The 12,806-nt window shown below is 44.6% G+C and overlaps 1 protein-coding gene across 1 annotated transcript in view; it reads right to left on the bottom strand.

Annotated features, from left to right (window-relative positions):
• Positions 1 to 12,034: 12,034 nt before the first annotated feature.
• LOC118675682 (protein FAM170A-like) overlaps positions 12,035 to 12,806 on the bottom strand; it is a 63,908-nt gene continuing 63,136 nt past the window's right edge. The window contains exon 4 of the mRNA XM_036348511.1: positions 12,035 to 12,693. Within this exon, the coding sequence (XP_036204404.1) occupies positions 12,035 to 12,693 (659 nt within the window). The remainder of the gene's footprint in view (positions 12,694 to 12,806) is intronic.

The following is a 12,806-nucleotide window of genomic DNA, read 5'->3' as shown; positions in this document are numbered from 1 at the left end:
TGAATTTTTCAGTTTGTACAATTTACCATGCTCTCTACAATGTGGGTGCCAAATGGAGCAAAGCCCAAAGATTACTTATCTTCCCCAAGTTTCAGAAAGATTAGAATAGGTACAATATATTAAAGGAAGGTAAAATGAAAAGCCTTGCGTTGTAGATACAGAATATCGCTTCTAAACATGTGGAAGAAAAGGCAAGCTAATTGACATAGCATGGGATACAGACACAAGTTACTATACTAGTACATAGTAACTGACTCACTGGATACAGATGAGATGAATGATGGCAAGAAATTAGAAGGTATCCTTAGTAACTGCTGAGCAAAGAACAGGAAGAAAACAAAGGTGATTGTGACACCCTACATCTATCTGTCTAAATTTATGAAAGTACTTATTAGGAAAAGGAAGGTCGTAGTCAATATCACATCTAGACTTGCTATAAAAAGATTGATTGGGCTGTACCTGTGGTACATCTACATAATGGAATGCTATCCTATCTAATAACAGAGACACATGGTAATTAGCATATGTCCGCTACCCTTCCCATTGGCTAATCAGGCAATATGCAAATTAACTGCCAGCCAAGATGGCGGCCTGCAGCCAGGCAGCTTGAAACTAACATGGGGCTTGCTTGCTTCAGTGACGGTGGAAACCAACGTTCCCCACCAGCCTTGCCGGCCTCTGAGCTTGCAGTTTGAAACATAGTTACAAAAATAGAAGCTAAACAAAACCCCAGAAACTTGCTTTCAGCCCGCTGGGATTTCAGATCTGGAGTTGATACAGTGTTTCGATTATAGAACACAAACCAGATACATGCTTTCAGCAGCAGAGGACTCAGAGCTGGAGTCAGAGCTAAAGCTGGCCCAGAATAAAAAAGAAAAAAAGAAAAAAAGGAGCAGTTGGGAGCTTCAGTCACCTGTCAGCCTGAAAATAGCCCTCAGCCTCTCACCCAGACTGGCCAGGCACCCCAGTGGGGACCCCCACCCTGAAGGGTGTGTGACCAGCTAGCTGCAAACAGCCATCATCCCCTCACCCAGACTGGACAGGCACCCCAGTTGGGACCCCCACCCTGAAGGTGTGTGTGACCAGCTGCAAACAGCCATCATCCCCTCACCCAGACTGGACAGGCACCCCAGTTGGGACCCCCACCCTGAAGGGTGTGTGACCAGCTGCAAACAGCCATCATCCCCTCACCCAGACTGGACAGGCACCCCAGTGGGGACCCCCCACCCTGATCCAGGACACCCTTCAGGGCAAACCAGCTGGCCCCCACCCATGCACCAGGCCTCTATCCTGCATAGTAAAAGTGTAATATGCCTCCCAATACCAGGATCAGCGGAGCCGAGAGGCCTCCTGGTACCGGGATCAGCATGACAGGAGGCAGCACCCAAACCCCCTGATAGCCCTGGGCCTCTGTGTCTGACAGGGGGCGGGGCCACAACCTCCCTATCTGCCCTGCTCTGTTCATGACAGGGGAAGGCGCCCCAACCCCCGATCAGCCCTGCTCTGTGCCTGATAGGGGGGAGTTCCCGAACCCCCTGATCACCCTGTGGCTCTGTGTGTGACAGCATGTGGCACCCTAACCCCCTGATCGGCCCTGCTCTGTGTGTGACAGGGTGCAGCTCCCCAAACCCCCCCTAGGGGCCCTGCTCCATGTGTGACAGGGGGCGGCGCTCCAACCCCCTGATCGGCCCTGCTCTGTGTGTGACAGGGTGCGACGCCCCACCCCCACCCCTTCTACGGGCCCTGCTCTGTGTGTGAGAGTGGCAGCCCTCCAACCCCCTGATCGGCCCTGCTCTGTGGGTGATAGAGGGCAACTCCCCAACCCCCCCCCCCGCCCCCGCCACGGGCTCTGCTCTGTGTGTGATGGGGTAGAGCCATAACTTCCCCATCGGCCCTGCCCTGAGTGTGACAGTGGCGGCGTCCCAAACCCCTTATAGGCCCTGCTCTGTGGGTGATAGAGGGCAGCGTCCCAACCCCCTGATCTGCCCTGCTGTGTGTGTGACAGGGGGCGGTGCCCCAACTACCTTATCGGCCCTACTCTGTGAGTGACCGGGGGAGCTCCCCAACCCCCTGATTGGCCCTGCTCTGTGCATGACAGGGTAAAGAGCCCCAACCCCCCTGATTGGCTCTGCTCTGTGTGTGACGGGGTGGCGCCGCAACCTCCCCATCGACCCTGCCTTGAGTGTGACAGGGGGCGGTGCCCCAACTTCCCAATTGGCCCTACCCTGAGCATGACTGAGTGTGGCATTGCAACCTCCCAATCCGCCCTGCTCTGTTCATGACAGGGGGTGGTGCCCCAACTCCCCAATCAGCCCTGCTCTGAGCCCGACCAGGGGCCTCACCTAGGGATTGGGCCTGCCCTCTGCCACCCGGGAGCAGGCCTACGCCAGCAGGTCGTTTTCTCCCGAGAGGTTCTAGACTGTGAGAGGGCACAGGCCGAGCTGAGGGACCCCCCCACCCCCCTGAGTGCACAAATTTTTGTGCATTGGGCCTCTAGTCCTAATATATAAAAACGCTGGGTCAATCACTTCCACTACTTCCAGGAGGCTAGACCAACCTGAAGTCAGTCCTGCAGTCAGTGTTGAATTAACATGGCGACCCAGCGCTGTCTGATCTGGCTGCAGGCATGGTGACCCAGCAGACTGCTGAGGGGGCTGTGAATCAGGCCCAGAGAGAGGCTTAAAGAGAGAAGCAGGGTCTGATCTGTAGCCTCTGTGGCAGCTGTTGAACAGCACTTGCCTCTCTCTTTCGCTCCCTGCTTGGTCAGCAGCTGCGACTCCATTTCTCTCCAGGACTCCACCAGGACTGCTGATCAGGTTGCCTATCTGATCAGGACCTATTGATAGGCCCAGAGATGCTGACTGGTATAGAAACCGACCAATCAGAATCAAATTGGCCGGCAGAGGAGGGCAGTTGGGAGGGACCAGGCTTGCGGGGGGGGGGGGGGGCAGTTGGGGGCGAGATCAGGCCAGCAGAGGAGGGCAGTTGGGGGGGATAAGGCTAGCAGGGGAGGGAAGTTGGGGATGACCAGGTCAGCAAGGGAAGGCAATTGGGAGTGAGATCAGGCTGGCAGGGGAGGGCAGTTTGAGGCGAGATCAGGCTGGCAGGGGAGCAGTTAGGTGTTAATCAGGCCAGCAGGGGAGAGGTTAGGGAGTGCTCAGGCTGGCAGGCAGAAGTGGTTAGGGGCAATCAGGCAGGCAGGCAGGCAAGCAGTTAGGAGCCAGCAGTCCCAGGTTGTGAGTGGGATGTCCCAGATTGGAGAGGGTGCAGGCTGGGCTTAGGGACACCCCTCCCCAGTGCACAAATTTTGTGCACCAGGCCTCTAGTGCTGCTATAAAAAAGAAGGAAATTTTACCATTTGCAATAGCATAGATGGAACTGGAGAGCATTATGCTAAGCGAAATAAGCCAATCAGAGAAAGATAAATATCACGTGATCTCACTCATATGCAGGATATAATGATCAACATAAACTGATGGATGAACAAAAATGAATCAAGAGACAGGTGGCACTGAGCAGACCATTCAACTTTGGGGAGATGGCAGGGGAGGGGACAGTTAAAGATCAACCAAAGAACTTGTGTGCATGCATATTAGCATGACCAATGGACACAGATACTGTGGTATTGAGACTTGTCCTCAGGGGTGGGAATGGCTGGAGGGATAATCAAGGGGAAAAGGAGACATGTAATACTTTAAACAATAAACAAATAAAAATAAATTCTGTATAATAAAACCCTATATGCAAATCATCCAAATGGCAGAATGACCAGTTGCTATGACTACCAGGGGGCAGATGTTCAACACAGGAGCTGTCCCCAAGAGGGAGGCGACTGGCAGCAGTGATCAGGAGGTGGGGCCGGCCAGTGGGCAGCACCAAGCTGCCAGACAAGGCGGGTGCCAGCGGGGCCCCCCCTGATCATCCCGGCCTCCAGTCACCTCAAAGATGGCCCTGATCACAAGCCAGGCCTAGAGACCCTACCTTATATATTGGAACAGTCTCTTAGATTTAAAAATTAAAACCTGGCAAGGCTACTCTAACACTGAAAAAACAGGACGATGCACCGATGACATGCATGGACTCTGGCTTGCACATTTTGTGGTCAGCCCTGATTCTGACACTTACAACTGTGTGACAAAGCCAATTACTTAACTTCTCTCTGCTTCAGTTTTTCCACCCGTAAGATGGGAAAATGGTACTACTGCATCAGAAAGATCATCATGTTATGTACTACTTTTTAAAATCAGGGCAAAAACATGTAGCTGCCCATACAACAGCAAACTGCCTTTCACCTGTATGAAAAGTATGGTCACTGGTGCATGCAGCATCCCAGATTGCGAGAGGGATGTCCGACTGCCAGTTTATGCCTGACATCCTCCCTGGGGACACGGATTGTAAGAGGACCCAGGCCGGGCTGGGGAAACCACCCTCCTCCCATGCATGAATTTTGTGCACCAGGCCTCTAGCTAATAAATAAATGGTGCATGGAAAATTGAAGAGATACATGCAAAAGAAATTAAACTAAAACCCCAACTTACACCACATACAAGTATAAACTCAAAATGGATAAAATACTTAAATGTAAGTTCTGAAACTATAAAAATCCTAGAAGAAATCATAGGTAGCAAAAGCTTAGACATCTCTTTCAGCAATATCTTTACAGATACATCTCTTGGGTGGAAGAAAACCAAGGAGAAAACAAACAAATGCATTACATAAAAATAAAAGCTTCTGCACAGCAAAAAAACCATCTACAAAAAGAAAAGAAAGCCAATTCTATGGGAGAACATATTTGACAATAATACATAAAGTAAAAGGTTAATATACAAAATATATAAGGAACTCATACAACTTAACGAAAGGAAAACAATCCAATTAAAAAAAATGTTCAAAGGACTTAAATAGATATTTCTCCAAAGAGGACATACAAATGGCCAAGGGACACATGAAAAAAAATGCTCAAAGTCACTAATCATCAGAGAGATACAAATTAAAATGACAATGAGTTATCACCTCACAGGTGTTAGAATGGCTACCATCAACAAATCAACAAATGACGTCTTGGTGAGGATGTGGAGAAAAGGGGACCCTAGTACACTGCTGGTGGGAATGCAGACTGGTGCAGTCACTATGTTAAGCATTTATGAAATTTTCTCAAAAAGTTTAAAATGAAACTGCCATTTGGTCCAGTGATCTCACTTCTAAAAATATATACTAAGAAATCTGAAACACCAATCATGAAGAATATCTGCCCCCCTATGTTAATAGAAGCACAATTTACAATAGCTAAGATCTGGAAATAGCCCAAGTGCCCATGAATAGATGAGTGCATAAAAAAGCTGTTGTACATTTATACCATGGAATACTAGAAAGCAGTAAAAATGAAGCATCTGTTAGCCTTTGAGAAAGCGTGGAGGGACCAGGAGAATATTTTGCTAAGCAAAATAAGCCAGTCAGAGAAAGAAAAGTATTGCATGATCTCATATGTGGAATCTAATGAACAAAATAAACTGATGAATAAAATAGATCCAGAGACACAGAAGCATGGAACAGACTGTGGAATTTTAGAGGGAAGGCAGGGGTGGGTGTGTCTGTGGGAAGAAATCAACCAAAGAACTTGTGTGCACATATTCATAACCCATGGACACAGACAATAGTGTGGTGAAAGCCTCAGGTAGGGGGCGCGGGCAGGTTAGAAGGGGTCAATGGGAAGAAAAGGGGACTTATTCAATAACTTTCAACAATAAAGATTTTTAAAAATAAAAAATAAATTTTAAAATATGTTTTACATTTACATAATGAAATACCACTCAGTCATATAAACGAAGAAAATCTTTTGTGACAATATGGATGGATCTGGACATTATGCTAAGTGAAAAAAGTCCATCAGAAAAAGACAGTGCTATATGATCTCCCTTATACGTGGAATCTAATCTACAAAATAATTTAACAAACAAAAAAGAACAGAAGAATACATAACATAGAATACACTGACAGCTGTCAGTGGGGAGGGTGGTAAGGGGATTGTGTAAAAAAGGAGGTGAACTGATTAAGCAAATATATACTAGGTGTACCAGTAAATAATGCAGATTTTTTTCAATAGATGTAGTTACACATATGTTGATATATATGTGATTTGATATGCATGCTATTTTGTTGTATTGACAGCAAGCTTCAAAACGTCATATGTCAAATTTGCTGATGGTGTTAACATTATAGATATTTGTATGTTTAAAAATGTTGAATTTTGTGCCAAAAAAGAGCATTTGCAGGAAGTTTTAATTCATTTATTTTGAAAAAAAAAGTTATCATATACTTCATGAAGCTTATGGTAAATGCTGGTTTAAATACTTTAACAGTGACGATTTCTATGTAAAAGACAAAGAACTTCTAGGTCAACTGAAAAAGTGTTAAGACCAACAATTACAAGTATTATTGGATAAAGCTGAGTATCAAACTCAAAAACAACTTGCAGAAAGATTAAACGTTACTCAGCAAACAATTTCCGATCATTTACAAGCAATAGGAAAGATTTTAAAGAAAGGAAAACGGGTGCCACATTAACTGAACCAAAGACAAATGAGAAACTGAAATGTCATCAGTAAAATGTTGCTTCAACGGCACAAAAGAAAGTCTTTTTTTTGCATCGAATTGTGACTGGCGATGAAAAGTGGATTAATTTTGAAAATCCCAAATGCACAAAATCATGGGTTGATCGAGGTCAACCATCAACATCGACCTCAAGGCCAAATTGCTTCGGAAAGGAAAGAAGACAATGCTCTGTGTTTGGTGGGATCAGGAAGGTGTGGTGTATTATGAGCTTCTAAAACCAGGTGAAACCATTGATACCGATCGCTACCCACAACAAATAATCAATTTGAACCACACTTTGATCATGAAATGACCAGAATGGGCCAGAAGACACAGCAAAGTAATTTTGCTTCATGATAATGCACCGTCACACACTTTAAAACCAGTTAAAGACACGTTAAAAGATCTTGCCTGGGAAGTATTAACCCACCTGCCATATTCACCAGACCTTGCTCCTTCAGATTGCCACTTGTTCTGATCGATGGCACACACACTTTTTGAGCAGCACTTCAAAACATATGAAGAAGTGGAAAATTGAGTCTCTGAATGGTTTGCTTCAAAACAAGAAAAGTTCTATTGTGAGGGTATCTACAAATTACCTGAAATATGGGGGCGATGTGTAGCTAGTGATGGACATTACTTTGAATAAAGCACTTTTGATGTTTCACTTGAAATTAGCATGTCTTTCTTGATTACAAAATATACCCTTATTAACCGGTACACCTAGTGCAGAGGTCGGCAAACTGTGGCTCGGCAAACCACGGCTCGTGAACCACGTGTGGCTCTTTGGCCCCTTAAGTGTGGTTCTTCCACAAAATACTGGCTCTTCCACAAAATACCAACTTCTGCACATGGGCCACCAAGTTTCAATCGCACTGTACATGCGCGCCCACACATGGTATTTTGTGGAAGAGCCACACTCAAGGGTCCAAAGAGCCGCATGTGGCTCGCAAGCCGTAATTTGCCAACCACGGATCTAGTGTATAGACACAGACAATAGTATGGTACTTTGGGCAATGAGTGCATACTGCACTGTGTAGATGTTGTTTCACTGTGCTTTACACTTTAAACTTGTATGATTTTATTAACCAACTACAGGCCCAGTGCACAGATTCGTGCACTGGTGGGGTCTCTTGGCCTGACCTGCACCCTCTCACAATTCGGGACCCCTTGGGGGATGTCTGAGAGCCAGTTTCAGCCTGATCTCTACAGGCCAGGTTGAGGAACCCCACCGGTGTGCACCGGGCCTCTAGTATGCATATAAGATCTTTAGTTAATCTCTTCCCATCCTCCCCAATTCCCTCTGAGATTCATCAGTCTGTTCCATGTTCCCATGCCTGTGTGTTGAGTGTCTGCCCCCTAGTGGTCATTGAACTTCATGGCTACTGGCCGGTCAGTCAGCCAGTCACTTAAGCTTCTATATAAATAGATGTCACCTCAATAAATCCAAAAAAAATAATAAAAATTACTAAAACATAACTCATTTCTTTTTATCATTGATGAATCCTTTGAATTTTAGGAATGAAAAATAGCAAACTCTAAGTCATTCTTTCTGTAAGAAAACACCTCCAAAATGCTGCTATGCTGAGAATAAATAAAAATCATACAATATAAAAATTACTATGAATTTAAAAGAAAGGCACAACACAGTAATATGGGAGAATGGTTTGAAGGGGCTCAATTTTCTACTTGTAGAAAATTAAAACTACCTTTACTACATAAAACATAATTTTAGATACTTTAATCACTCTCTGGTAGCTGCTGTAGAAAATACTAGACTTTAAAAAAAAGTATTTTGGAGTATAATTAATGTTAGGTATACTGCAATGAGGAAGAAAATGAAGACAAGCTTATGGAGGATTTTGAATCTCAAAAGAATATATATATATATATATATATGCATTTTTTACACAAATAAAAAACTTAATATATACACATATTATAAATACTAGAGGAGGCCTGGTGCACAAAAATTTGTGCACTCGGGGGTGGGGGGGGAAGGGAGGGTCCCTCAGCCCGGCCTGTGCCCTCTCACAGTCTGCGACCCCTCAGGGAATGACCACCTGCTGGCTTCGGCCTGCTCCCCGGGGGATTGGGCCTAAGATGGCAATAAGACATCCCTCTGGCAGCTCGGCAGCCCTCGGGGGATGTCCACTTGCCAGTGGGGAGCAGGCCGAAACTGCAGTTGGACATCCTTAGTGCTGCTGAGGAGGCAGGAGAGGCTCCCACCACCACTGCTGCACTGGCAGCCATCAGCCTGGCTTGTGGCTGAGCAGAGCTCCTCCCATGTGAGAGTGCCCGGACCACCAGAGGGCAGCTCCTGCATTGAGCGTCTGCCCCCTGGTGGTCAGTGTGCATCATAGTGACCAGTCATTCCCATTCCTTCTCCTGTTAGGGTCAGTTTGTATATTACCCTTTTACTATATAGGATAGAGTCCTGTTGAACGGGTGGGGGCCAGCTGGTTTGCCCGAAAGGGTGTCCCGGATTAGGGTGGGGGTCCCGCTTAGGTGCCTGCCCAGCCTGAATGAGGGTATGATGGCTGTTTGCAGCTGGTCACACCCACTTCAGGGTGGGGGTCCCCACTGGGGTGCCTGGCCAGCCTGGATGAGGAGATGATGGCTGTTTGCAGTTGGTCACAACCCCTTCAGCGTGGGAGTCCCCAGTGAGGTGCCTGGCCAGTCTGGGTGAGGGGCTGAGGGCCGTTTTCAGGCTAGCGGGTGACTGAAACTCCCAACCTCTCCTTTTATTCTTTTTTTCTTTTTTTATTCTGGGATTTACTTACCTTCTATGGCTGTCACTGGAGCTGAGAGCCAGCTTTAGCTCTGAGGCTTGGCTCGAGATCTGAGACCTCAGCTGCTGAAAGCAGGTATCTGGGCTTTGTTTAGCTTCTATAATTGAAACACTGTTGCAACTCCAGCTCTGAGGCCCGGCTGGCTGAAAGCAGGTTTCTGGGGATTGTTTAGCTTCTATAATTGCAACATGGTTGCTAAGGGTGCAGCTCAGAGCTGGGCAGCAGCAGGCGGGGAACCTTGGCTTCCTCCATCACTGGAGCAAGCAAACCCTCTGTTCGCTTCAGCTGCCTGGCTGCCTGCTGCCATCTTGGTTGGCAGTTAATTTGCATATCGCCCTGATTAGCCAATGGGAAGCATGTTGGAGGAACGGTTAATTACCATGTTTGTCTATTATTAGATAGGATTTGCTATCAGATAGATAATAAGAATAAATAGTAAATTCCAAAAAAAGAACTGGTACCATGTAAGAAATTTTATTCCCTTTTTCCATTTAACAATATTCTTAGTGAAACAGATAAATACATATTACTTTGCAATTGCATGCTATGCTCTAATACATTCTATCTTAACAAAGACCACTTTCATAGAAATGTGAGGAGTGAATGCAGGGGAGGGGTATTACAATCTGTATTATTAGAATTGTGTATGCGGAATTCTGCACACAGAATTCTCAATGCAAAACTCTGCATTAAGCCTGAATTTATGGCTGGTCTATGTGGGAGGTGTAATAAAGTTGGATAGTGTGTAAGGCAGTATCTGGGATGGTCTTGTCTGCTTTCTTCTCCCGCAGAAAAGTGGAAAATGGTATTAAAAGGAATTATCTGCTAATATTGCTGGTATTGTTTAGAGATGATGGTGGTAGAAATGCATGCAAGATTGGGTACTATGTCTACTTAATGTACTTTCTAATTAGTCAAGTATACATACTGACTATATGCATATCTCTTATTTATTCAATATAAATCAGTAAAATATAATGCGTTACCCTTTCTCAGTTATATAATTTCAACTATTACAATGGAAGAATGATCATATTGAAGCTAATTTGCATCAATTAAGGAGCATTAGGCCACAAACAATAGTAAAGGGCTTAGGCTAATTGAGGAAAAAAGTCAAGAACTTATTGAAAAGTTAGTGTGAAGGCTTAGTGGCAGGTTAAAACAGCCTGGTCTTTCAAAATAGAGGAATTTTAAAACAGCCTGGTCTTTCAAAAGAGAGGAATTGAAGCAAGTCTAGCGGTGGAAAAACCTTAATTGGAGTTGCAGACAAAGGATAACTCACCACCACCATCACCATCACCCCTCAATCTCCGTCTCTTCTGATTTAATTTTCCAAGTTATCGGTACAGATTGGTCAAGCATGGATGGATGTTTACCCCTAGGTCCATTGATGCAAGGCAGGTAGACAAGTAATGACTTGGCTGGTCTGACTGACATGCCAACATATTTTGAGAGAAAATAGAGCCTCTTTTCAAAGGAAGAAGAAAAAAATACTAGTAAGATGAAACCAACAGCAACTATAATCTATATCTTAGCTCCTTTGAACTTGTAGACAGACAGGTGCATATGCAGTTCTTATACATGCATTTGCAGAGAGAAAGATGGAGCACAAACTGAACAGTTTCAAGATAATACATGTATATACAGTTGTGCAAAATGCCACAGTGCAGTTTTAAGCTTTAATAATTTCGGAAGGATAAATGCTGCAAATTATAAAGAGCATCATGTAAAATGGGAACTATTTGAATTTCCCGTCTCCTGTATAGTTTTTTGAATGTTAAATAACTCATTTAATTTTCTTTTTGTTTGTTTCTGAGCCTGTGTAGAAACACAAAAATTAAAAATGATCTTTGAAAATGTGTAAAGTTAAACAAGCATAAAAACCTACAAATAATTAAACATGCAAATTGTGTTTTTCACAAGTTGGTAGCTTTTACCCCTCTAAAGTTATTAAGCATAAATACTCACTGTGACATTTTGGACATCATATATATATATATATATATATATATCAGAATATTTTGAAAGTGCTCATTTTGTGCTCCATCCTTCCCCATGGATATGTATGCATAAGAAGTGTATATGCACCTGTGTGCCCACAGTACACAGAAAGTAACGGGTGGGTTATAGTTGCTTTTGATTCCATTTCTGCAATACCTTATTTTCTCTCAATAATATCTGTCTTCCAGGCAAATAATCATGCAAGTGAATATATGATAGGGAGATGTTGGAAAGATGTATATCTTCATTTAAAGAAGGATTTAGAAAAAGTATGTAAAATTGTTTAAAAGGACCAATGTCATGGAAATGCGGGCGTCAGTGCAGGGGAGGGGTACTAGAATCTGTACTATTAAATCCTGTAGTGTCCACACTCTTTCATCAAGCAGGTTTACGGATGGTAGATGTGTGGGTATAATAAAAGAGCTAGGAGAGAGGGTAAGGCAGTGTTTGGGATGGTGTGTTCTGCTTCTGGTCCCTCGGTCTTAGCATTAAAGGGGCTGTCTGCGCAGATGGGTGGTGTGGTCGCAGAGATGGTGGTGCTAGAAATGGAAAAAAGGTTGGATACTGTGTCTGTTGAAGGGAATGAAGCCTCCTCGGTGGAGTCTAACCTGCTTCCCTTCCTCTCTTTTAGGGGCTGAAAAACAGTCTGTTTAGTTGTTCAAGTTGGTCTTTGTGTCAAAATGTTTTTCCTCCTGGCAACGTAATGTTGCTTTCATAAGTTTCTTGTTCTTCCTCTTAAGCCTTTTGTATTTCATACGAGCTATGGCTCGATGAAACACATGGCAGCTGAAGCCCTCCCTGACGCCGTTCTCCACGTGCTCCTGAAGGAGCTCCAAGGTAGGGAATACGTGGCAGCAAGCCATGCACCTGAACCCGCTCTCCAGGGCCTTCCGCAATGAGACCCTGCGATGCACCACCAGGTTTGGAGGTTTTGTGGGACAGTCAGCCTTCTCCCTCTTCTCTTGGGCTCGACTGTCTACGCTGGGCTCAGGGTCAATTAGGAGATTCTTCCCAGGCATGTGAGAGAGGGGGACATTTTTATCAACCCCTTCAATATAGGTCATTTCTTCTATTTTGGTCTTTTTTGAGGGAGGCTCCCATCCTTCCTCTGTCTGGCACAAGACAGCCACACCCCTTTTCATTTGTACATGCGTATAGTAAATTTTCATGACCCTTAGATCTGTCCCATGTACTGAGGACATAAAGGGCTCCTTATTACTAGCTGAAAGTGAAGAACTGTAGGTATATGAATAGTCAGAGGAACTCTTTGTTTCCACCAGGTCCTTGGGTACAGGTCTCTCCTTGATTCCTAGGAACGAAAATTTAAAACATAAAAAATTAGAATGGTTTGTGTGACAGCTGTAGGAGGTATGATGGCCATGATTTACGGGAGCAGGTGAAGCACCTCTGTATGTGATATTT

This window comes from Myotis myotis, unplaced genomic scaffold (assembly GCF_014108235.1).
Source record: "Myotis myotis isolate mMyoMyo1 unplaced genomic scaffold, mMyoMyo1.p scaffold_m19_p_2, whole genome shotgun sequence".
Taxonomy (NCBI): domain Eukaryota; kingdom Metazoa; phylum Chordata; class Mammalia; order Chiroptera; family Vespertilionidae; genus Myotis; species Myotis myotis.
The sequence above is the reverse complement of the archived record's forward strand: the minus strand, read 5'-3'. Positions and strand labels throughout refer to the sequence as shown.